Below are 22,726 nucleotides of genomic sequence, written 5' to 3'. Positions count from 1 at the left end.
GCTCTCTGCTCACAGCTGAACTCCTGCCATCACTGTTCCCTTAGCCAGTCTTGGATCCTATAAATGAGGTGGAGAAAAGCATCTGGGGAAAGGGAGTGAAAGAAGATAACAGCTGGTTTGGATAAGAGTTCCATGCTCCTCACCTGCATGCCCTCTTTTAGTCTCTAACACAGAAACATCCACTGGGGTTCCCAGTATTCCTTCAGCTTGCTTTCAGGATGCAGGTTTAGTCATGGGATCCAGAAGGCATTGCAAACTTCATTTTAAATTCTACAAAATTAGGATCTATAAAAGAAAATCCCGCTGCATCGGAAAGGTCTTACATGTTAAACCTTCTCTAGCATACATTTAACCCACATATTTATTCTTGATATATTTGACTATATGCTCAGTGAGGGTGCTTTTTGCTTATCAGTTTCTAGTCATCACTAGTAGTTTAAAATATATGTGTTCTAGAGCAATTCTCAAAGAGTGAGCACCCACAAACAAGTGTATCAGAACGAAAGGTATAAACCATTTCTAATGCCAGGGAAGTTCACAGTGTGACAGCGGAAAAGCAGGGCATTTTGTTTTACAACAGGACAAGCAAGGGTACTTAATTTCAGAATGAAACAAGCTGATTCATTGAGACAGATCACCACCATTACAAGTCGTAGAGAACCTCAAGGATGACAGCAATTGACCAGGCCTGAGATTCACAGCTGAAGGGGCAATACTGCCCATTTTCATTAGTCAATTCTGGAAGCCCCTTCCAAGAGGATCTGCAGAAACATGACAAAAAGTAATACATCCCTTTCAGAATGATTGAATATTTTAATTTAATATCAAATTAGGAAGAGGACAAATCTCACATACGAAGTGAATCACATGAAAGTGTTCAAAGATTTACTCAGATTGACAGGAGTTTGATAAAAAAAAATTAGGTGCAACAATGTGGGTTGGACACTGTGCAATCTTTGCTGACAGAAGGATTTTCATCAGTGGGTTGTCCCTGCCCCTATCCTTGCTGCAACCCAAAGTACCCCCCCAAATGTTGCATCTGGGGAACAGTGGACTCTAGGAACAGTATGAGGGGAGAGTCAGGTTTGCCATGGGAGGGAAGAACAGGCAAAAATTGTCTTCCCCTTCCATCAGTGGATACTTCTGCTAGATAAAACTCTGTAATTGGATTTCTTTAAAAAAAGACTAACATATGTTAGCAAACAGAAAGCAAGGCCAAACCAATCTATGAAAAACCCCCAACACAACTGGGTAAAGAGACCCAGAACAATAATGTTAGTCTGTATCAGATCTCTCATACCACTAGTTACCTTTCAGGAAAAGGGAAACAAGACAACAGGACACAATGTAAACTAGGATTGTTCAGGAGGACATTTTCATAAAGGTAACAGAACTGTATTATAACAAGATGGTTCACGAAGGCACTTTTATAAAAGGAACAGGAGTGTGATACTACTTTGTATACGTATTATCCTACTCTCAATACTTTGATTTTATACTTACGTAATGCTGTTTTCTGCATTGTTTAACATATCATGTCTAATACTTTATGCTTTGTTTCAGATTGCTGTAATCCTAGTTCTATTACAAGATTATTAGGTGTCTCATCCTATTGATTTCTTTGACTTGCACTGTGTAATCTGCCTTGAGTCTCAGTTAAACAGGCGGACTCTAAATAAAGTAGTAATTACAGTAACAATTTACCTTCTCAAACTCCACTCAGGAGAAGTCTTTTACAAGGAGGAAGAAGGATGACATGTGTGCTCAGTATACCAGCTGCTTGCTGGAGGTGGATCTTTTTGCATCCCCTTTCCACCATCCCCAAGGCACAGGAGGTTTTTCGGGCTCCAGTGCACCTGATTTACATGTGTTTTCTGGTTTCTGCATGGACCAGGCTGAGAGCTATTTCTAAGTAAGAGTTTAGAGTTGAGGCATTAAAGTATCACAACAATTAAAATGACTTTTGATGGACTCTAGGTTCTGTCTTGTCAATAACTTAAAGGCGAACACCATTTCCCTTTTTGTTAGTCTTGTACTGGGTAGCTCATAAAATGGTGACCATGTTCTAATCCCAATTAACATGTCTGTAACCATATTTAAAACAATTGCACATACCTTAATTCTCCATCAGTTCCTCCCTTTTTTGCTGTTAAGCTGGGATAACACTTTTGGGTTTGGAATCAAATGAATATTATCAAGCCATAATATTTCCAAGCTGTACAAAGAAAATTAAATTTACCTCTCAAGATGAACGTAATGTCGAGAAAGCACATTCTTAACCAAAAACACAGTCTTTGCATAGATCTCTGGACCAATTAACTTGGCAAAGTACAATTTGGCACGCAGAAAATATCCAATGGGCCAAAGCCACTCCTGTAAGAGAACACGACAACAAAAGCAGTATTATAAGTAATATCTTTTAGGAAAGGAACACTGAAATCCACTGAGGAAAATAATGTTGAAAACTGCAAAAGTACAAATCTTACAGGCCCTTGATGGTAATTAAATCCTTTAGCCACATTGTAGTTGTCGTTGTCTAAGGCATTGTCGTACACACCACAGTAAACCATATCGCTGCAATAAGAAAAAAAAAAACCTCCAGTAAATATATTCAGAGAAAGAAGTATTAAAACACAGGGGTTAAAAATCTTTCTGTTTAATTGCCATCTGTGCACTCTTCTAGTACCAGGACCTCTCCTCTGACATAAGACCCTCTCAGGCTGATGCTAGAGCACCTTGCATCAGGATAAAGGGTCTGATGGAAAAAATGATAGGAACCAGCCCACAGAATTATTTAGAGAAAGGAAACCAGTCACCTGGATTCAACAGCACTGAAAAATTCCTAATATTAATTAACAAACAGGTTTTATTTATAAGCAAATACAGAATTACAGAAGCTACCACCATTATCTCCAATGCACACGAGTTGGTGTGAGCTTTGCCTTACTAGCACAGCAGTCCCCTCTTCAAATTTTATGTAATTGTGTGTGTGTGTGTCTTTTAGCCAAGTATGGACTTCTCCATAACTTCACATCACGACCCAGGCTAGACCCTTTTGCAGGATAGCAGAAAAGAGGGCAGTTGGGCAGAGGTTTGCTCTCATGGTTCAGCCTGAATCTGGTTTAATTCTTTGTGGAATCAGATTCACAGTGGCAAGGGAAAGGGAGCACCAAACATCTGGATCCACTGGACCAGAGGCAAGGCTACTGACTCTGCAAGGCCAAATTATATTTTCACAAGACAAGGAATTCCTGATTTGAATTCATAGAGGTGGAGATGCAAGCAAGGCACAATATAATTTTAAGAGCTTTGGCTCTTCCACATAATTTCTTATTACTCAGATAACAAAATATCAAGTTTTTATAAATGGTATTTCTTGGTGTGTGTTTTTCAGTTAAAGATAACAAAGTTTAGAGAAATTTCTGAATTGAAAGATATTTTAATGTTGATGTACAACATATGCAATATTCTAGTTACATACTATGATTAATGAATACCCCCCACCTCCCCAAGTAACAAAGGCATCTCCTGAAGAATCTCTGGACTTGTGCATCTCATTCCTTTCTATTGTGTAGAGAACTTAGCTCCGCAGTGCCAATTTACAGAAGGAACAGTGTTTATGAACGTGTAGTTCTTCAGGTGAATTTCTATCATACTTACTCTGGGTCCAATGTTTTCATGCCAAGTGGACCAAGAAGCTTTTGCTCTACAATTTCAAGTGCTTTCCAAGCCTTTTCAGGAGAAAACATTTCTGGTGCCTGGAAAAAAGAGAGAAGAGGTGTGAAAAGGAAGAAAATAATCAATGTAAAAAGAAAACAAAACCAGAAGAGGTCATTCACAGCTCATTCCTGAGGTTAGGGGCTGAATGGGCTTAGGAGGCAGGAAAGGGATTGTGCCGGCATAGTTGCACCAGGTATTTACCTGGCGCAGCCCATTGAGCCCCATGTAATCGGCTTCCCGAGGGGAACGCTTGCCTTGGCATTGCCCTTCCCACTGTTCCCTGGAGGCTCTGGAATCCGACCAAGTGACTGGCCAATGGGCCAGGGCCTAAAATGGCCACGCCCCCACAGAGGCGGCCCCTGGCTTGATGGGTAATCCCTCATAAGCACCACTTCACTCAAGCCTCACCTCTAACAGGTAAGGCTCAAGTGGCTCGAGATGTTGTCGGAAGCTCCCGGAGGTGCGGACTTAGAGCTTTCATGTTGCCCAGAGGTTAGGGACTTTTGGACACAAATATTAGAAATCATAAGGAGAATATGTAAAGTATCCTTAACCATAGATTTTAAGCTAATGTTAATGAGCACAACAGGGAACTCGGGGGTAAATAAGAGGGATCAGGCCATACTCAAGGCTATGCTATTAGCAAGTAAAGCAGTAATAGCTCTGGGTTGGAAGGATAAAAGTAAATGGACTATAGAAATCTGGCACAACTATCTGTTTGAATTTATACAGTCGGATATCGTCGAGATGATGCGCCAGAAGACTTCATGGGAAGACAGGAGCAGGAAAATCACGAGTAGATGGAAGACCTACTTAGAGTGGATATCAGTGGAAGGAAGAAAAGACATTCGGTGGAAGATACAGACTTTGTGCCTGTGGCTGGGGACATGAGACTAAAAATTACAAGGAGAAGGAGTGGGGCTAGGGAGGGGGATGGGAGGGATGGGAGGGAACGAGAAAAGTATGTTATACAAGCATTGTATGTAGAATAAGAAATATATAATTGAAATTTGTATAAAAAGAAACAATTAAAAAAAAAGAGCTTTCATGCCTCTCCGCCCCTGTCGGGGAGTCCAGGCAGAAGGCGTACCCTTGTGGGGAGGGGGTCCATGGCCCACGCCTGAGCCCACCCATGGGACTTAGTGCCAGGGTTCGGCCATTCACGCTGCTGGTGAGAGACTTGGCCGTTCCCACTCCCAACCTCTCTTCTCACTTTGAACTGACGCACAACCAGGAGAGTGAGCTTCACACGGTGTGTGGCTGAGTTCTCCCGGCCAGATTCTCTTGCAGGTCCAACAGAGGTGCCTTCCTGGAATCGGGGGCCCCAGGGTCGATGTCATGGGTAAGACGACGGCCTTGTCCGACCCTCTCTTAGTTGTTATGCCCTCCCCACCTGGCCCGGGACAGCGCCCTGGGGAAGCCAAGGTCGCCCCCGAAATGTGGACTCACTCCCCGCCAGCCGTTGATTCCTGCCACAACATCCAGTTCTTTGCATCCCTGGAGCCAGCCCCTGGAGCTTGCCAGGGAGACAACAACAGTCTTGCCACGGAGGGGGCTCCACACCACAGATTCTCCCTTGACCTGCTGGTTGTGCTGTGACAGACTTCACTTTCCAGACACAGCTGAGGGTCTGAGACTCCACTTTCCAGAGGCCTGAGGGTCTGGTGCCCATGCCACCACTGGCGTGGACACCAGTCCCAAGGGTCCACCAGCACACCACCACTCCATGCCGTAGACGATCTCGTCCTCAACATGGAAAGGACCACCGTCTCTGAGGACCCACGGAAACAGCCCAGGGCCCATTTTGCAGCTCCTGGAGAGCCCAACATTGCCTCCTCGGCCATCAACCCAACGGCAGAACGACCTGCGTGAGAGGATGCCTCAGCAGCAACCACTATTAGCCAGGCTGAGATAGATGCGCCCTCCATGGATTAAACTACAACTGCCACATTGAGGGCCCACTTGGTGGCCCCACCATGCAGTCCTAGTCTCCCGCCATGGCCACCAGCCTTAATAAAGTTCACTTGCTCCTCAGCTGTGCTCCTTGTTTCTATGGGTGGGGGGATGAGAAGTTGGAGGCTGGGGAGCCACAGGGGTGCACCCTTGAAACATGGGCCTTACATGGAGGCTCGTGGAACAGGCGACGTGGGGCCATGACGTTCCGCTACACCAAGCCGCCTCTGGCCGCCTTGGCAGCATGTCGCAAACAGTGGCCCGATGGCGGTCCACACCAACCAGCAGGGTTAAGTGGAAGTGTCGTGAAACCCAGCCCCTGGCGTTGCCACCAGCCCTGGCCCAAACCCAGCAACCTTTGTGGAAATTGGCATGTCAGCCAGGATGGCTGTCCCCGGCGGACAGCCACTCCATTGGCGACACAATCGGCCCGGGAGCTGCCCTCATCATCCATGTCTGGTGAGGCCACCTCCCCAGGGTGATCAGCGCCACCCATCACCAGCCAGTTCATCCTGCCCGCCCCAGCCAGCAGGGCGCAGAGCTGAGGACTCTCAAGAGGTCTGCCTGTCAACCAAGCCTGGACGTCCCACGCTGTTGCAGAAGAGATCCTCAGGGTCGGCACAGGCACAGGAACAGCCATCTGATCACGTGAGTCAGTCCCTTGTCCTGCCCTGGTGGCGGGATGTTTTTTAGCCAAACACTAGACTACATGAGACCGACAGCGGAAACTGCCAGCCCCTCCCGAGTCAAGATGGGCTGCACTCGCGATAGCGGTGAACATCCAAGCTCAGAAGATGGCAGACTCCTCCTTAGGGGTCCTCAAGCATCACTTGTTGAAAGACATGGCAGGCTGCTGGAAAGAGGCAGCAGTGCCCTAGTGCTGGCCAGAGAGGCTATCAGGCATTGGCCCCTCTGACAGTGTCTGGGACCTGATGGCTGCTCTCCCGGGGTGTGTGCGGCCATCAACTGGAAACCTGCAGTGGCCCCGTCAGCTACATCAGGTGGCGTTGTCGCCAGATGACCGAGCCCAGCAATCTACCACCTGCCTGAGGGAGACACCGCTGTCAGGGGAAACTTCGACAAAGCCCGCTCCTGAGGACTGCCCCCCCGTGGAACTCCTAGACATAGGAGCCCCCCTCAATTTGCATGCTCCCCTGGTCCCTGGCATAGGAGCGCCCCCATGGCCCCTGGCAGCACCCCCGACTGGGAGCTGGCAGGTGGATGATATGGGATGGCCACTCCCCCCACCCAAAGATAACCCTGGCGGTGGCTCCACCCGGACTTCCCTAATTATCCTGTTGCCCTCACCCATGCCACCTGGGCGTGGGGTCCTGGGAAGAGGCCATTGGGTGCAACAACTGCCTTGCCTGGCCGCCCACTTGCTTCACAGCACGGCTCCGGCCCATGCACGGCCATAGGAATGCCCATCTGATCAGGAGGGCCATACCCATGGCCACGGCCAAAAGGGCTGGGGGTGCCAGTTTCCAAGTGCAGTTGCAAAACCAAATGCCTTCTCAATTTGAAAGAAGCGCAATGCACACGGGGCTGCAGAACCTGAAAATTGCTGTCGATATGCATGACATGGCCAAGCTCTAACCCCTTCCAATAAACAATAGTGCCATCCACAGGGGGTCTGGTGAAACTCACCCAAGGCCTCCGACAGCTGTCCCCCCACTTCCCGCGAAACTCTCTGGAGTGGGGCGGGGCAAATGACCATCTATCCATGCCCACAACTACCACCTGAACCCACGCTCCTCCCCACCTTGCCAGTGGCCCCCGTCCTACATGTTTGCCTCCTTGCCCTCACACCGCTCACGCGGCCCCACCCCCATTGCCCTGGCACTCCCATGCCATCCCGCACCCCCCATTTATTTTGTGCTTTTTTGCAATTTTCCTTGCCATTATGCTATGCAACAAACAGCTTAGGATGAGGCCCCACTGTGCCATTGCTCCGCCACATTCACCCCTCCCCCTCAGGAATGAGCTGTAAATAGCTACATCCTTTCTTTAGCTCACATTTTAAATCTTTCTCTCTCCAAGTATTTCCACTGTGTAACCTAAAATTGTTGTTTTAAAAACTTCTCTGTTGTGCTGGTAGGATCATTTTCTTCATCTCTACGATGCCAGGCCAGCAGCTGAGCCCTGGCAAATATCAGGCATACTTGGTATCAAGAAGATTAAACAGCCAAGCTTCTGTGAAAGCACCATGATCACTGCTGTAGCTAGTAGCCACAACAGCTTATAGTGAAAGCCTCTAATTCCTCACTGGTGGTTACTCACAGCACCACAGCTGACTGTTGCATAGCAGGTAGATGTTGTCATGCCTAGACCTCAGGATTATCTGGGACTAAGGGGAAAGGAAAGAGGACTGTGTAGCAGAGCACAGCAAAGTGGTGGATAAGGCCCTCAAAAAGAAACACTGAGCTAACATTATGTTTACTTGTCAGGAACGGTGTTTACGATAAGGTTAAGAGTTTGGGGAGCTATTTCAGAAGCAGTTTGAAATGGCTGCCCACTATCACCGTATTACTCTCACCTTTCCACTAAAGGTATCAAGCTTCTGGACTGCCTGCTCCCATATGAATCTACCTGTTTATGCTGGTCATCTTCAGAGGCCCTGCTTTGGGTGTCCCCGCCATCTGAAGCTTCTTGTTAATGGCCCCAAAATTTCAGAACTCCATCCCCAAGGAGTTTGTCTGTCTTCCTCTACTGTTGTCTTCCACCCGCAGGTGAAGACTTCTTTTGTTTTGTTTGGTGTTCCCTCACTAACTCTTATTAGCTATCCTCACTGTTTGTTTGTGTGTGTGTAAAGTGCCGTCAAGTTGCAGCCGACTTATGGCGACCCCTTTTTGGGGTTTTCATGGCAAGAGACTAACAGAGGTGATTTGCCAGTGCCTTCCTCTGCTCAGCAACCCTGGTATTCCTTGGTGGTTTCCCAACCAGATACTAACCAGGGCTGACCCTGCTTAGCTTCTGAGATCTGACGAGATCAGGCTAGCCTGGGCCATCCAGGTCAGGGCACTGTTCGTTTGCCTATGTGTTTATATGTCTTTAAAACACTGTTTCAATGTTTGAAATGTTTGCTGCTTTGGAGACCCTGAGTTGGGTGGAAGGCAGTATAGAAATGCAAACAAACAAACAAACAGGTTATTTCAACAGGCAAAGGAGCATAAAAACTGAATATCATACTTATACGACACATACCACAACCATCGCTATGGTGAAATTTGGCCTTAGTTGATAGTCACACCAAGGACTTGATGCTCCATAGCTGTCTTTATAAATGCCTCGTTTATGAACCAGAGTGGGGTGCTTCTCATTGGGATCTGCTGGGTTCTCAGAGACAAAGAACAGCTTTTCAAAGTGTGCTTGGATTTTTCTGTTCCACTGATCATAAGAAACAGTCTCCTCTATCCCTGGAAAACAGCATAATATAGAAGACAGTTACTGAATATTGTCTGAAATCAAGGACAAAAAAGTTATAAAATGGTACTGGGGCCATTCTGACAACCTCTTTCCTTCCTGCCTATCCTGTGTTTCATACTCATATTGATTAACCCGCTTACTTAGAGGACAAACAAAATGTATGCTTGCAATTGGCTCTGTTCCATGTTGAATCCCACCATCATATCCGATCCACTCCAAGAGTGGTTGAGAAGTGTCACACAAACAAACAATTTGTTTCTCAGTTTAAAAAATTATCTCAGTTATGCAAGAGTTTGAGTTCCTGCCTTGGCTTTATCACTATTTCTGGAACACATGAGAAATACATGACTAGGAATCTTCCTAGTGAAAGGGGAAAATGGACTTTTGCTTCTATGAAACGCTTTGTTATTACTTTGGATTTTTGCATCTGTCAGTAACTTTGCGCTGGCTTAGTGTACTAATATGCTGATTAAGCTTAATGCATGAAGTTCATAATATTTCTAGACCACTTTTCCAACTAGAATTGGCTCCCAAAGAAGTTCACAGGGATCAAACGCAAATGACAAAGTCCAATACAAAACATTGCTTGGGGAGGGCGGTTTTCAGCTGAGTGAGATTCAGGTGCAGTGGAGAGGTACCTGGCTGCCTCCTTCCCTCCCTCCAGTGGCCTTACCAATTACAGTTGGAAGCTGGAGGGAGGTGAGAACGCAGTTTTTTTCTTCTGCTGATTTTCTTGTTCATTAAAATATAAGAATACTTGTAACTGTTATGATGTACAGAAACAATTCTGTTCAAATAGCAAATGTTTCCCCCCCCCCCCAAAAAAAGACACTTGTTATTTTTGGTAAAAAATGCTGTTGGTCTTCCTTTTTTTTTTTTTTTTTTTTTACTCAGGGAAATTTTAAATCTGACTGCCTAGATCCATGATTGATATAAACACTCCTTAGCTCAGGCACCTTTAGAATTTTGAGGCAAGGTGGTAGGTGTCACTACAAAATGGCTGAAACAGAAGGCAGAGCCACATGCAAAAATAAATAAGAGGAAGGGATGAGGAACATAAACACATACAGAGAGAAGATACCCAAGAAGGGGGATAACATGCACACAGAAGATGATGAGGAATGTGGGGGAAGGGGTGTTCCACTGCTGTGGTGCTCCTTAGCCCCTACCACCCCACAGCTGATCTGTGGATTTTGGTTACAGGATACAGGATCTTTTTCCGGTGAGCAATGAGGAGGATCCAAGTGAAAAGTCCCAGTATTTGTATGCAGGCAGCTAGTTTGGCCTTCAGAATGGCTCCGCCTACTTGAAGCACAAGGTGGGCACTTTGGGAAGTGATTGCAGGTGCCGTGGCACCTATAGGCACCACGCAGCTGATTATTTTCCCTCCTTCAAACACTTTGTGTACAATATCCTGGCAGCAACAATCTATTTCGGTGTATCGTAAAGAAAGAATCTTTGTACAAGTCAGTTTTGATTTAAGCACAAAGGAAGTATGCATATGGAAAGACACCTGAATTCAACTAGGAGCCTGAACATAGAGCTACACCAGTTTTAGTCTTGATTGTAGTATATCGTTAGGAACCCTTGCCTTCCTAGCAGAAAATGAAGGATAAATGGACGGTCTCCAGTTTTAAGAATTAATAGGTAGAACAGAAGCAAGCCATAATTAAAGAATGAACACTACAAGATGAAACAGAAATTTTGAACAGGTTAACTTAATTAATTACTAAGATCTCAGAGCATCCAGTATAAGGCAGATTTAATCCTCACAACAGTCCTGTGAGGTGTAATAGATTGAAAGACATCCACTGTCCCAAAGTCGTCCAGTGAGTTTCATGGCACAGAGAGAAATTGAAACCAAGTCCTTATAGTGCATTTTGCCCACTATCTGCTATACCATTGCAAAAACCCTTAGGCAGCTAAATACTAAAGTTTTCTAACTATTTCAGCTCATATGAAAAACTGAATACGCTAACAGGCCACAGATGGGAGAACAGAAATCATGGCTCATTCTAAATATACATTTGTAGATCTGTAGGTCAACAGCATATTAATGAAATTTAAGGTCATGTCAAGCACTCAAATTACAGTATGACAAAAATGCATTTGAGAGACAGACCCCTCTAACACAGACATGAACCCAAAGTAGGTGAAAAGTCTAGAGCATAAAGAAGAGCATAAAGAAGTTCTGCAGTTCTTACAAATCTCATAAGAAAAAAATTTGCATCAGAAAGAAACTTTGGAACATTATGAAGTACAACACTACAGAAGAAATCTTGACCCTGCATTATCTTGCTCTTACTGTATTACCTTCTGCTTTTGTTATTTCAGTCTTTATTGCATTGTTTATGACATACTATGTCTGATACTTTTTTGCATTGTTTCTAATGTTTGTGACCTCAGGCCTATTGCATTATTTATTGGATGTATCATGCTATTTGACTGTACTGTTTTACACTGTGTAATCTCCCCTAAGCCACAGTGAGAAAGGCAGGCTATAAATTAAAATAAATAGTTACAAGTCAGTAGTGATTCTTCCCCCCAACCCCAATGAATTACAAGGAGTAAAATGAGATTTAATTCCTAACATTTTTAGCAATTCTGCAGTGGTTCCATTATGTATTTGTTTCTTAATATTGTTTACTTCATTTATACACCACTTTTCTCCCCAGTGAGGATCCCAAGCTGTTTACATTGTCCTCTTCTCCATCATATCTTTACACCAACCCTATGAGATAGGTTAGTCACCCAGACAGCTTCCATGGAAGAGCAGGGATTCAAACCTGGGTCTTCAAGGTCTTAGTCTAACACTCTAACTACTACACCACATCCTATCTCAATGTCATAATGTGTATAGTGTTTCTTTCAATTTATCTCATAAAACGAAGACTTTCCAACTGTATTCCAAGAAACATGGCACTAACCCTTACTTGTCGATAAGATCAGTAATAGTCAACAAGCTTCGGTGACAATACTGTTGCCAACTTCTCATCAGGCCTCAGTAGTTGTAACTTAACAGTAGCTCACATGCAGACAATACTGTACTGTGAGAAGAATCATCTGCTGATTTCTGCACATCAAGCTGCAGTTAATGGTACAGGAAAAGCAGAGGATTTCTTCCCTGGTCAGTTGGCAACTCTACATGCAGGACAGGCTTCTCAGTACTATCTCCTCCACTGTTCAGCCGCTAGGAAGTAGGGTCTAGAGCATACTGCCTGTGGACGCCATGGCACCAGAGACACCTTTCCTGGTTTTTAGAAAATGGGCAGGGCCAGTTGGGGATTTTGCCCAGCAAGGCTTCTGATTGGCCATTGGAGATTTGATTGGCTTTGCAATTTTTTTAAAATGTTACTTTGGCAGCAGCTGCTACCAATGCACAAGGATCTTCACTGTGTAACTGAAAGGTAAGCTGCGGCAGCCATTTTGTGGAGGGCTCCACCTTCTAAGGCAGCCATTTTGTAGCAGTCATTTTGTGCCTGTGCCCACCACACTGTGTCAGAATTATAAAGGTACCCTTGGGATCAAAAAGGTTGGGGACCCCTGTTCTAGAGTGTACTCTTACAACATGTGGCATGAGATCTCAACAGCACTGACCAGTGTGCTATGCATCCTAAGATACATCTCAGAATCCTCTGCAACACAAATAAATTCCACAGCAGAACATGGGGGTTCCTTGGATTATGAGTCAACACAGAAACAGTTATCTCTAGTTAGGAAGTTCACAATTCGCTGCTATATAATATTGTATAACATTCAGAAAGTTATTCTTGGGGTTCTATAGAGAATCTCTTCTATTGGTCCCCTTGTTCTGCTACTACACTTATATAGTCAGATAAAACTACTTACCACGCCTTTTCACAGTAACTCCAGAATAAGGAAATATATTTTTCTTAGACAGCTCATGCAGCCAGCGAACTGTTGATTTGCACAGGCCAACAATTTCCACAGCAGAGCCATCTCTAAGGCAAAAGGACAGATTTTAAGCATGGATAGGAAGAACAGAAGTACAGACCAAGTGATGCAGGAACTGCCCCCCCACCCAAGTGCTTAAGCAGACCTCAGATATGTCCCAAAGAGACAAGCAAGGACAACAAACAAATGGGTATTTGGAATTCCCCCAGTGGGCCACACAGGACAGGCTGGGGGCTGCTATCAGCCTGGCTTTTCTTGTGCATGCCTGATGCAGTCTTAACACACAAAGGTTTGCATCCCATAAAATTTCCACTGATGGGAGGGATTTCTGTCAGCAGCGCAAAACCTCCCTGCTTACCCCTGCCAATGTAGACCAAAATGCCTCCTGAAATTCTGCTCTGGGGGACACAGCATGTGTGTGTGTATGTGGGGGGGATCAGAAGTCAGTTGCAGGGGAGGGGGAATTGGCAAAAATTGCCCACCATCAGCAGAAACATTTTGCTGGATCCAACCACAAATGTTGCTGAAATAAGAGGAAACCGAGGCTGAACCTCCTAGTGGGGTGGGAATCAAAAGGGCTCAGGATCACACACCCACATGTAGGAATTCAAGTCCAAATCTGGTATTCACATACAAAAAATGGGGGGGGGGGATCAGGTAAGTCGGGTAGACTTTAATAACTCAAATATCAGCTCATATGGGATTTCTTTTGTACAACAGCAGTTCCTGGGGCTCACAATTCTGCTTTTACCATTAGTTGAAGAAGTTCACAACGTCATAACCACAGCAGTGAGAGAACTTTAGGGTAAGAACAATGGTTTAGTAACTGGCCATAAAATATACTGGGCTGACATCCAGAGGACATCATGTAGAAGAGCTAACCCTATTCACATACTTCTGCATCAGATTGCACAAGGACCTACAGAATTTGTGCATTTACAAGTACCTAAACTGTACATATAACATAATCAAGGAAAACTGTCACACTGTATGTTCCAATTCTGGCTACCAAGTTTTTCCACTGAACTATAAATACAGTTCTGAAAATACATACATTTTCTTACTAAGGAAAAAAAAGCCTAACACAATGATTGTTCTGAAAATTTACTATATAGAACATTGATGTATACTCTGTTTACATGTTTCCATTACAAATTTAAGATGTCAAGAATAATTAATTATTACCTTGGAGATGCTGGAATTCCTTTATTGTGAGCTCTATCGCTTTCCCCCATCTTATCCATCCATGAGCCACAATTGAAACGGTTCCCTCCATAGATGAAGCCAGTCTCCACATCCACACCTGCAGTCACATTAAAACCTACCAAGCAAGAAAGTCTGATTTTACAGAGAGGAACAGATGGACCTGATAGATAAACTTTAAACAGCACCCCCAGATATACTCTAGTAAAATTAACTAGGATTTCCTGTTGGGCACAAACTATTCTTACCACAACACCTAGAATTTAAAGTACATAAAGGATTAACGGACATAAAGCCTCCAAGATGTTTTTAATTAGGAAGAATAGCTTTCCTTTTCAGAGTGAGTGTTTTAGGTCTCCAGAACATTTTTAAAAATCTGTTCCCTCTGCTTGACAGATCTGTACCATCTTGCAAAGAGCCTGTTTGGTCACTGCATGGTTTTCTGGGGAGGTACATGAAGATTCGTTCCTGTTGCCAGTTCAGGGATTGTGTAATGTGGGCCTTTTTTTGTAGGCCCTAAATGTGTGGAGGATCTTTTAGTGCAATCCTAAGAACATTTTCCTGGATGCAAGCCCCACTGAATAAACCTGATTTGGATTCTGAATAGACCTGCTTTGCATTGAACTCAGACTGTATTTTTAAAACATGCTACTGTGGTACTGCTTTTGGTGTATCAGGTAATTGTTGGATTGTGTGTGTGTGTATGCAGCACACATGTTAGATTTAAAAAAACATGAACTTTTAAAAAATTAAATGACTGGCAACAATGTAAAAGAGACAGTATATAAATCTTTCAAATAAACAAAATTTATTTTTGCTGCTAGTGCAGAACACACAAACCTTGCTGGATCAGAATTTTGTTTTTAAAAAGTCCTCTAAAGATAATGTACCTTCATCTCTCATGTTTCTATCTATCTGTGGGCCAGCATTTCTCTCCCGGAACTGTATGCCTTGCATGTGTCTCTGCATAGCTTCCTGTATCACTTCACAGAGTGGCTGATCCTGAGTTTTGATGGATTCAAAGAAAAAAAGAAAAGGAAGAAGGTATGATTATAAACAAATACTTAGTAACAAGTCTCATTAAAAGTTTAAACTGCCAAAAGTGTCTGCTTATGGTAGTAAGCATAGAGCTTTATAAACTGCCTTTAAAAAGTTATTAAGCATCCCCCTGTCAAAATACATCCAGCTTCAAGACAAAGATATTATCAGTCTTCTTTTGTGCAAGATCACAGTGGTGGGTTGGACCATATGACAGTGAATCTAACTCACTTTCAAGAGATTCAACCATTACCTCTCTACTGCACAACCAATACAGATCACCATGTTGTACTAGCAAAGCACAAGGAGATTCCTACTCAGGAATCATTTCTCCATGACTCAAGCAAGTAAAATGATGAACAACAGTGAAATTATAATTACATGTCTGCCTGCTGGCTGAGGAGGGGAGTCATCTGTAGGAAACATTCTGGATACAGGACATCTGAGAATCTCGGTACCGTTTGGAACGACTTTGCAATAATCCTGAATACACTGAAGCCACCACCACACAGCATCACGGCAATTGAACCTTGAATGAGTGCCCTGACCAAGCAAGTTGGGAATGAGGCCATGTCTCAGGGTACCAGCAAATGCTAAAATTATGTTCCTGAAACCAAGGGAAGAAGGGAATAACAGAAGCATACATTAAATTGTGCATCCTAGTTTATTCTTATGAGCAAACAGTTCAGTTCAACAGACTTTATTTGTAGTCATGTAACACCTGCACACATTTACAGAAATATATACATATACAAACAGTTTAAATCAAACCAGGCATGTAATATAGGTTGTATACTATATTACCAATTACTCAAACATCTGGTAAAATTGACTCTAGTTGTAATACTGGTTTACATATGTCTCCCTTATACGATGTGTGCAGTTATCAACCTAGTATCATAGCTTTACTAGGTTGATAAACAACTAGAGTATTACAACTAGAGTCAATCTTACCAGATGTTTGAGTAATTGGTAATATAGTATACAACCTATATACATGCCTGGTTTGATTTAAATTGTTTGTATATGTATATATTTCTGTAAATGTGTGTAGGTGTTACATGGGTTTTAATTGACCAGTGATGAAGGCCAAATAGGCCGAAAAGCATCTGGCATGTGGTTAGAGACATCAACCTCAGGAAATGCCATTGTGCTATTTTAACGTTTTTTAATAGTTTTAATCTAGACATAACGCTTCCAATAAATTATATTTTCATTAATTTTATATATATATATATATATATATATATATATATATATATATATATATATATCCCAACCCACAGTGATTCCCAAATAATAAAAGCCGGTGCTGAAGGTATCTGCTCCCCTCGTTTTTTAGGCCTTTCTTATCAAACAAATTCTATGGCCCAGTATTTTTTTAACTTAACTATACCCTCTCACCGTAGAGCATTTTTGTTGGCCAGATTTAATATATTCCCTTCAGCTGTTGTTAGTGGTAGATACAAGGGAATACCACGTGAAGCAAGATGTTGTAGGTGTCAATGCAAAGAACCTGACACAATACAACACATTCTCTTGTACTGTCCACTTTTCACACAGCTTCGATGCAGCTTAATTAGCTCCCTTCCTCAATTTACTATTGCAATGACTACTGGAAACATAGCCCATTTATTGGATGACAAAAGCTTTGAAGTTACCACTCAAGTAGCCGAGTTCCTGGCCAAGGTCCTAAAGGAGGGAGAAAGAAGGAGGGGAACCCTCATTTAATTGTTTATTATAATATTTGCCGATGAACTGTGTATTCATTCTTTTTGGATCCATGTCTAGCTGCTTTGCATGTTTACTTTGTTAATGTTAATGCCAATAAAGGTTCTGTTTTCTTCTGTTTTCTTCTATAACCCAACCTTGGGTACCCAGCTTCTGTTTTCTAGGTTGGGTTTTATTCCCCTCTTTTTTCTTCTACCTAATTATGTCAACAGCCACATCACCCAGCCACTAACAGCATGTGTATTTGGTCATACCTAGCTTCCAAGTACCGCCCAGTAACCAACATCAGACCTCTCAAGGCAATAAACGTGTCCCTTCCCCAACAGCGGAAAATGCCAGATGAAAAATGAGGTAAACCTATAACAATAAGAGGTTAACACACACAACTTTGCAGAGCAGTTGTTTCAACCTCCCCTAAAATTCTCTTATCCATTTCCCCCTCCTCGCCATTAATTTATTCTAAGCCATATTTATTCTAGTTAACTTATTCTAAGCCATATTCCATGTTTAAACGCATACTACTTTATTGGAGGCAGTTTCAATCACCATTATTAAACTAATAAGATAAAAGTACTCATTGATGAATAAGTATCAAATGGACCTTTGTTGCTAATTGCACTTCTGTTTGTTAGCACTCCCTCGGAACCAAATGCAGTTAGACACTAGTCTGCAAGGGTATAGTTTGTGTAGCAACTCCCCGCACAATACAAGAATGTCCGGAAGTCGATGGACCCTCAGGTTGCTGTATTGCCCTCACTCCTCCTTAGCATGAGCTGCTGTTATTATATCACAATGAAAACGATACATGTTAACACTGCTGTGATTCCATCCCAAACGTTCCTTCTGATATAACTTTGAGAACAATGCACTGACCTGCATACAATTAAGTGTATGGTAAGTTCCTGTGCCCCTGTTTCACTGCTCGTGCCCTAAACTGGAAATTAAGGATGCTCACTTTCCAGATACTTTCATATTGCTGCTGTGTTTTTTAGGTTAGTTGTACAAATCCCACCAGGAGAACACCACTATCAGTGCATTGCAACAAACAGGTATAAGAGAGATAGTGGATGGAGATGATGTGTGTGTACTGGGGGCGGGGTATGCAGAAATGCACTGAATATGCATCTGCTTATCCTACCTTTAAAAGTTCCATTTATAAAAGTCCCAACCATGCAATCCTGAAGGGAGGGCCAAGCACCATAGGAGTCCGTGGGACCCTGCGCCATCGGTCATGCCACTTTGTGCAATGGTAAGTGGCATGGATGCCGGCCTGGGGAGGGATGTAGCAGTGTGGGCCTCAGCTGCCAGTGCTCCCACGCTGCCAGCAAAATCCTAGAAGCAAGTGCCCGCACCGGCGTCGAGGGGGCATACCTGGGGGCGGAGCTGACATTAGTCAGCTCCCAAACCCCTTTTGGTCCGAGAACACCCCTCTATGCAAAATAGCTGCCATAGCCTCATGAAACTCTATGGAAGAGTTCTCCCGGACACTGCCTATCTCCCCTCCCCCTCAGGAATGGGCTCCCCGAGGGTCTAAAGGGATTTATTATTTGTTGTTTTTTACAGAGACCCGAGGGCACTGCTGGGATAATAAATAGGTATCTGCAAGTGTAGCAATTCTTGGGGGTCCTAGAAAATCATTTAGGTTTTACATAATGTGGATTTTCTGAACATCTCTGGAAAGTATTTATACTTTAGGCGCACCAAAAGAAATTTAGGCATTGGGCTGGTAGAAGTTTTATATACATGTTTTTTGCAAAAAAATTCTTTTGCCATCTCAGTCCCACAACAGTTCATCATTAGTGCAAGAGTTGAACACACTGTTAACTGTACATATTTTCAAGGAATTTCCAAACAACTTGATTTATGTATATGAATTTCTTTCTTCTTGCTCCCATGAAAACATGATTTAAAAGCAGAGAATTCATTCAGCAAAGAAGAGTAGATGGTTGCTTAGAAACTAGACGTTATGGCAACAGAATTCCATTAGCATGGAACACAGCATCCAAGAAAGATCTAAGGAAAGCAAACTGGAAGAGGACTAAAAGAAAGAAAAAACCAACAACAAGCAATTCTGGGTAAATATTTTAAGAAAACTTGAAGCCAGAAACTCAAGCAAGATCAAGTAAAATCTGATCTAAGAAAATAATTCAAGACATACATGCATACAGAGTAGAAAAGAACAGGAGTCCAGTAGCACCTTAAAGACTAGCAAAATTTCTGGCAAAAATACATACATACACACATGCATAGAGCAAGCCAAAAATTATACCATGCTGATATTCAACATCTCGTTTGAAAAACTGCTTCGCTTATTATTCTACTAGTTATTCTGCTTACCAAAAACAAAAAACAAAAAAAGGCTGAAGTTCAAAAGCTTCCATTTTTGTTTGCTGACAGAATTCTCACCACAAAAGTGGCACCATAAACTGTGCAGAGACCAGTACAATACAGGCTTTCTATTACGGAATATAGCTCCAAAGGTTGTTTGTATCTTCAGAGATTCAGGACTTCCAGTGCTACCCTCTGCTTCTCATTAGGAGAAGGGTAATTATAGTGCACACATCCATGAATGAAACCAGGTTTCATTTCTTTGTTGGTGCTGTCTTTCCCACCCATAAGTTTTAGCCACATTTATGTAACTCATATTTCATGCTCACAAATCGCCTAGAGGTCTATGGAATATCAGCAGCCTCATTTCTGCTGCCTACAGTAGGATCAAAATGTTTACACTCATTTTATTAAAAAAATATTTCAGTGACAAGGGACTGTATTGTTTACTTACCAGCTGCTAAAGAAACACAGCACTGTTCTCTTTCTTTTGTAATTTCATTCAGCCTGTAGGGAACATCTTGAATGGCAGGAGACAGAGGTGGCAAAGAAGGATATTTTCCTATTCCACACATCTGGACTGAACCCAAGGAAAGATGTTTAACAAATGTTGATCCATTCTGAACAAAGCTGTAATTAAAGCAGCACTATTTATTTCAAGACTGTGAACTGATTCCTCTTTTCAGATTTCAGATCAATGATATAGCAGTTATTCTAAATGCATGCGCCTTTGACATCTGTTCTGGACCATCTGGAGCTTTAGTGAGTTTAAAAAGGCTGGAACCCCAGGCTCCACCAAAATCATAACAATAACACATTATTTTGTTCCCGCCTTTACTTTTTTTTGGTTAACATATGCCATGGATTAAAAAAGCCACGTCATGGAGAAGGCAGAATAACTGTTTCTGTTCTATTACAGTTCATTGATAGATCAGCTATAAGTACAGGTTCAGAAATGGCTAGTACTACTTGGTTCTGCTCCAGGAAGTATCAGGAGGGCCCAGCAGGTTCTCTGTCAGGATGATCCAGCAAACCTCTGTCATCTATCCTGGAATCCGTTGAATTCCAGGTGCCCCAATTATCAGAATCCAGCAGCTTCTGGCATCCCTGATGATCTTCAGGGATTGCAACAGGCCTCACAATGAACAGGTCTCCTTGCAGTGATGGACACAATGATAAACTATGCATGATCCACTGTAGTAAGACTACTGTATCACGAAACCTTTCTATTCCACTGGATTCTGCTAAATGTCCCACCTGTTCAGGCACAATCTCATCATACAACAGAACACCAGGGTTACCCCATTATAATACATCTAAATAGTTCCCATTATTGGTTTGGATATTTGTACTGAAATTCTGGTCTTATTTTATGTTTCCTTTTGAGGTTTCTTTATTAATGTGATCACATTCTGCAGAATGAGGGAAATTGTATTTACCTTCAACCAAAATATATTGGCAGTGGTTAAGCAATACTTTTTGATAGAGACACCTTACAAAGACAGCTGAGAGTCATTAAGAAATGAGATATCACATGATGAACATCTATCTATCAATCAGCCCTAAGGGTGTTTGAATTACAGAAAACTGGCAGAGGGAACCTTTTCTGAATTGTAAGGCCTGTTATAGTCTATGGCGGTGGTCGGCAAACTCATTAGTCAACAGAGCCAAATATCAACAGTACAATGATTGAGATTTCTTTTGAGAGCCAAATTTCTTAAACTTAAACTATATAGGTAGGTACACTGTTTATATGTTCAACATAGAACACTGACCTTTTAGGGGAGGGGCCGTGGCTCAGCAGTAGAGCATCTGCTTGGCATGCAGAAGGTCCCAGGTTCAATCCCCGGAATCCCCAGTTAAAGGGATTAGGCAAGTAGGTGATGCGAAAGACCTCAGCCTGAGATCCTGCCAGTCTGAGTAGACAATACTGACTTCCGATTCAGTAGAAGGCAACTTTATGTGTTCACGGATCGTTTCCGTTGCCACACCCCACAACACTTTGACAAGTTTCAGCCCCAAAATTATTCACCAAGTACACGGGAGGTTTTGCCTTGGCTTTGCAGCTCCGTAGATGCACATCTTCCCCCATGCGCGTCCTCCAAACTCAAAATTAAGCCCCCCTGCAGAGTTTTGAGAATTTGGTTGGGGGAAAACGTGCATGTGTGTGTGTGTGTGTGTATTAAGTGCCACCCCGGCCGCGGCAAGGGAGACTCCGAAGCGGAGGGCGGGGCAGAAGGCAGCGCCCCCGGCCCGCTCTTCCCAGCTTCCCCGCCCTGCCCCGCACCTACCTCGGCCACAGCCGACTCCCCGCGGCTCCTCGCCCTCTGGCTCCAGGGGGCGTGCTTCCCCAGCCCTTCCTCTGGCCAGCTGGCCCGGCCTGCCCGGCCCGCGACCCCGCACCTCCGCCCCCTGGCGGAGGGCCGCGAGCCAGGGGGGAGCAGAGGCGAGGAGACAGCAGCCCGGCCACTCGCTGCCTCCACCTGCAGGGAGGAGCTGCAGCGCGCCACCACCTCCTCCTCGAGAGCCGCATTTTGCCGACCACTGGTCTATGGTAATATCGACTGTATTTCTTTAGAAAAAACATGCCAGATATCATAAATATATATTGTGTGTGTGTATGACACCTATTATATGCATTACCCTTTCTGCAACTGTACTAAACACATACCTAGACATTTGATTCCAAGCCACATCAAGCAGTGTTGTATATGCACCAACTAATATGGCATCAAAGTAACACGGAATGAGATAACGAGGAATCTGCTTCAAGTAGATAAACATCGCGTTCAACCACTTGCCAACCTGTTATTTTGAAGAAATAAAATCGGTAGAAATGAATGTAAATATGTCACTGAAATAAATCACCACATATAATATTCAAAATCACTGCATATTATGGTCAAAACCCCTCTGTCTACATGGAAATTTCCTCATGTAGGGTTGTTTAACTTACCTCAGCACAGGCTCCAGCCCGGGAAATGAGCCGGTTACTGACATAGTCAATCATCCAGTCTCCGGATCTCAAGTTCCCGCAGAAAGGGTGTCCCAAATCATTCTTTGGTCGTATGTCAGCCATCACTGACATTAATCCTGAAAGTCCATTAAAACATGGTTCTGCATTACAGGTTATGAGACTACCACAAACAGAAGACCAGAATTCCAAGAGCAAAAAATAAGCCAACATCTTTGGGGTCTGTGTGTTAAACCAAGTATCAGAGATCTCAATCAACACTGGTTTACTTCAAGGAAAGCTAGAATGAACACAGATTTAATAATTTTTTTTAAATATTGGGCTTCTCCCAAATATGTGACTTGTCTGATATGGTCTTCCATTATGTACCTAAGCCTGCATGAAGATTGTGTCATATTGGTTTATTGAAAGAGATTCCATTTTTTACTTCTTTAATTA

General features: G+C 43.3%; 1 protein-coding gene across 1 annotated transcript in view; it reads right to left on the bottom strand.

The window, feature by feature from the left end:
* Window positions 1–595: 595 nt before the first annotated feature.
* Window positions 596–22,726, bottom strand: part of AGL (amylo-alpha-1, 6-glucosidase, 4-alpha-glucanotransferase) — a 53,787-nt gene continuing 31,656 nt past the window's right edge. Inside the window, exons 21-33 of the mRNA XM_056845082.1 lie at window positions 22,271–22,407; window positions 21,986–22,119; window positions 19,769–19,944; window positions 17,241–17,343; window positions 15,637–15,862; window positions 15,108–15,219; window positions 14,200–14,335; window positions 12,949–13,061; window positions 8,878–9,089; window positions 3,661–3,758; window positions 2,487–2,574; window positions 2,240–2,373; window positions 596–761 (exon numbers count right to left, since the gene is read on the bottom strand). Of these exons, the coding sequence (XP_056701060.1) occupies window positions 644–761; window positions 2,240–2,373; window positions 2,487–2,574; window positions 3,661–3,758; window positions 8,878–9,089; window positions 12,949–13,061; window positions 14,200–14,335; window positions 15,108–15,219; window positions 15,637–15,862; window positions 17,241–17,343; window positions 19,769–19,944; window positions 21,986–22,119; window positions 22,271–22,407 (1,787 nt within the window). The 3' untranslated portion in view covers window positions 596–643. The remainder of the gene's footprint in view (window positions 762–2,239; window positions 2,374–2,486; window positions 2,575–3,660; window positions 3,759–8,877; window positions 9,090–12,948; window positions 13,062–14,199; window positions 14,336–15,107; window positions 15,220–15,636; window positions 15,863–17,240; window positions 17,344–19,768; window positions 19,945–21,985; window positions 22,120–22,270; window positions 22,408–22,726) is intronic.

The sequence above is a fragment of the Euleptes europaea genome, chromosome 2 (genome assembly GCF_029931775.1).
Source record: "Euleptes europaea isolate rEulEur1 chromosome 2, rEulEur1.hap1, whole genome shotgun sequence".
In the NCBI taxonomy this organism is placed as follows: domain Eukaryota; kingdom Metazoa; phylum Chordata; class Lepidosauria; order Squamata; family Sphaerodactylidae; genus Euleptes; species Euleptes europaea.
The sequence above is the reverse complement of the archived record's forward strand: the minus strand, read 5'-3'. Positions and strand labels throughout refer to the sequence as shown.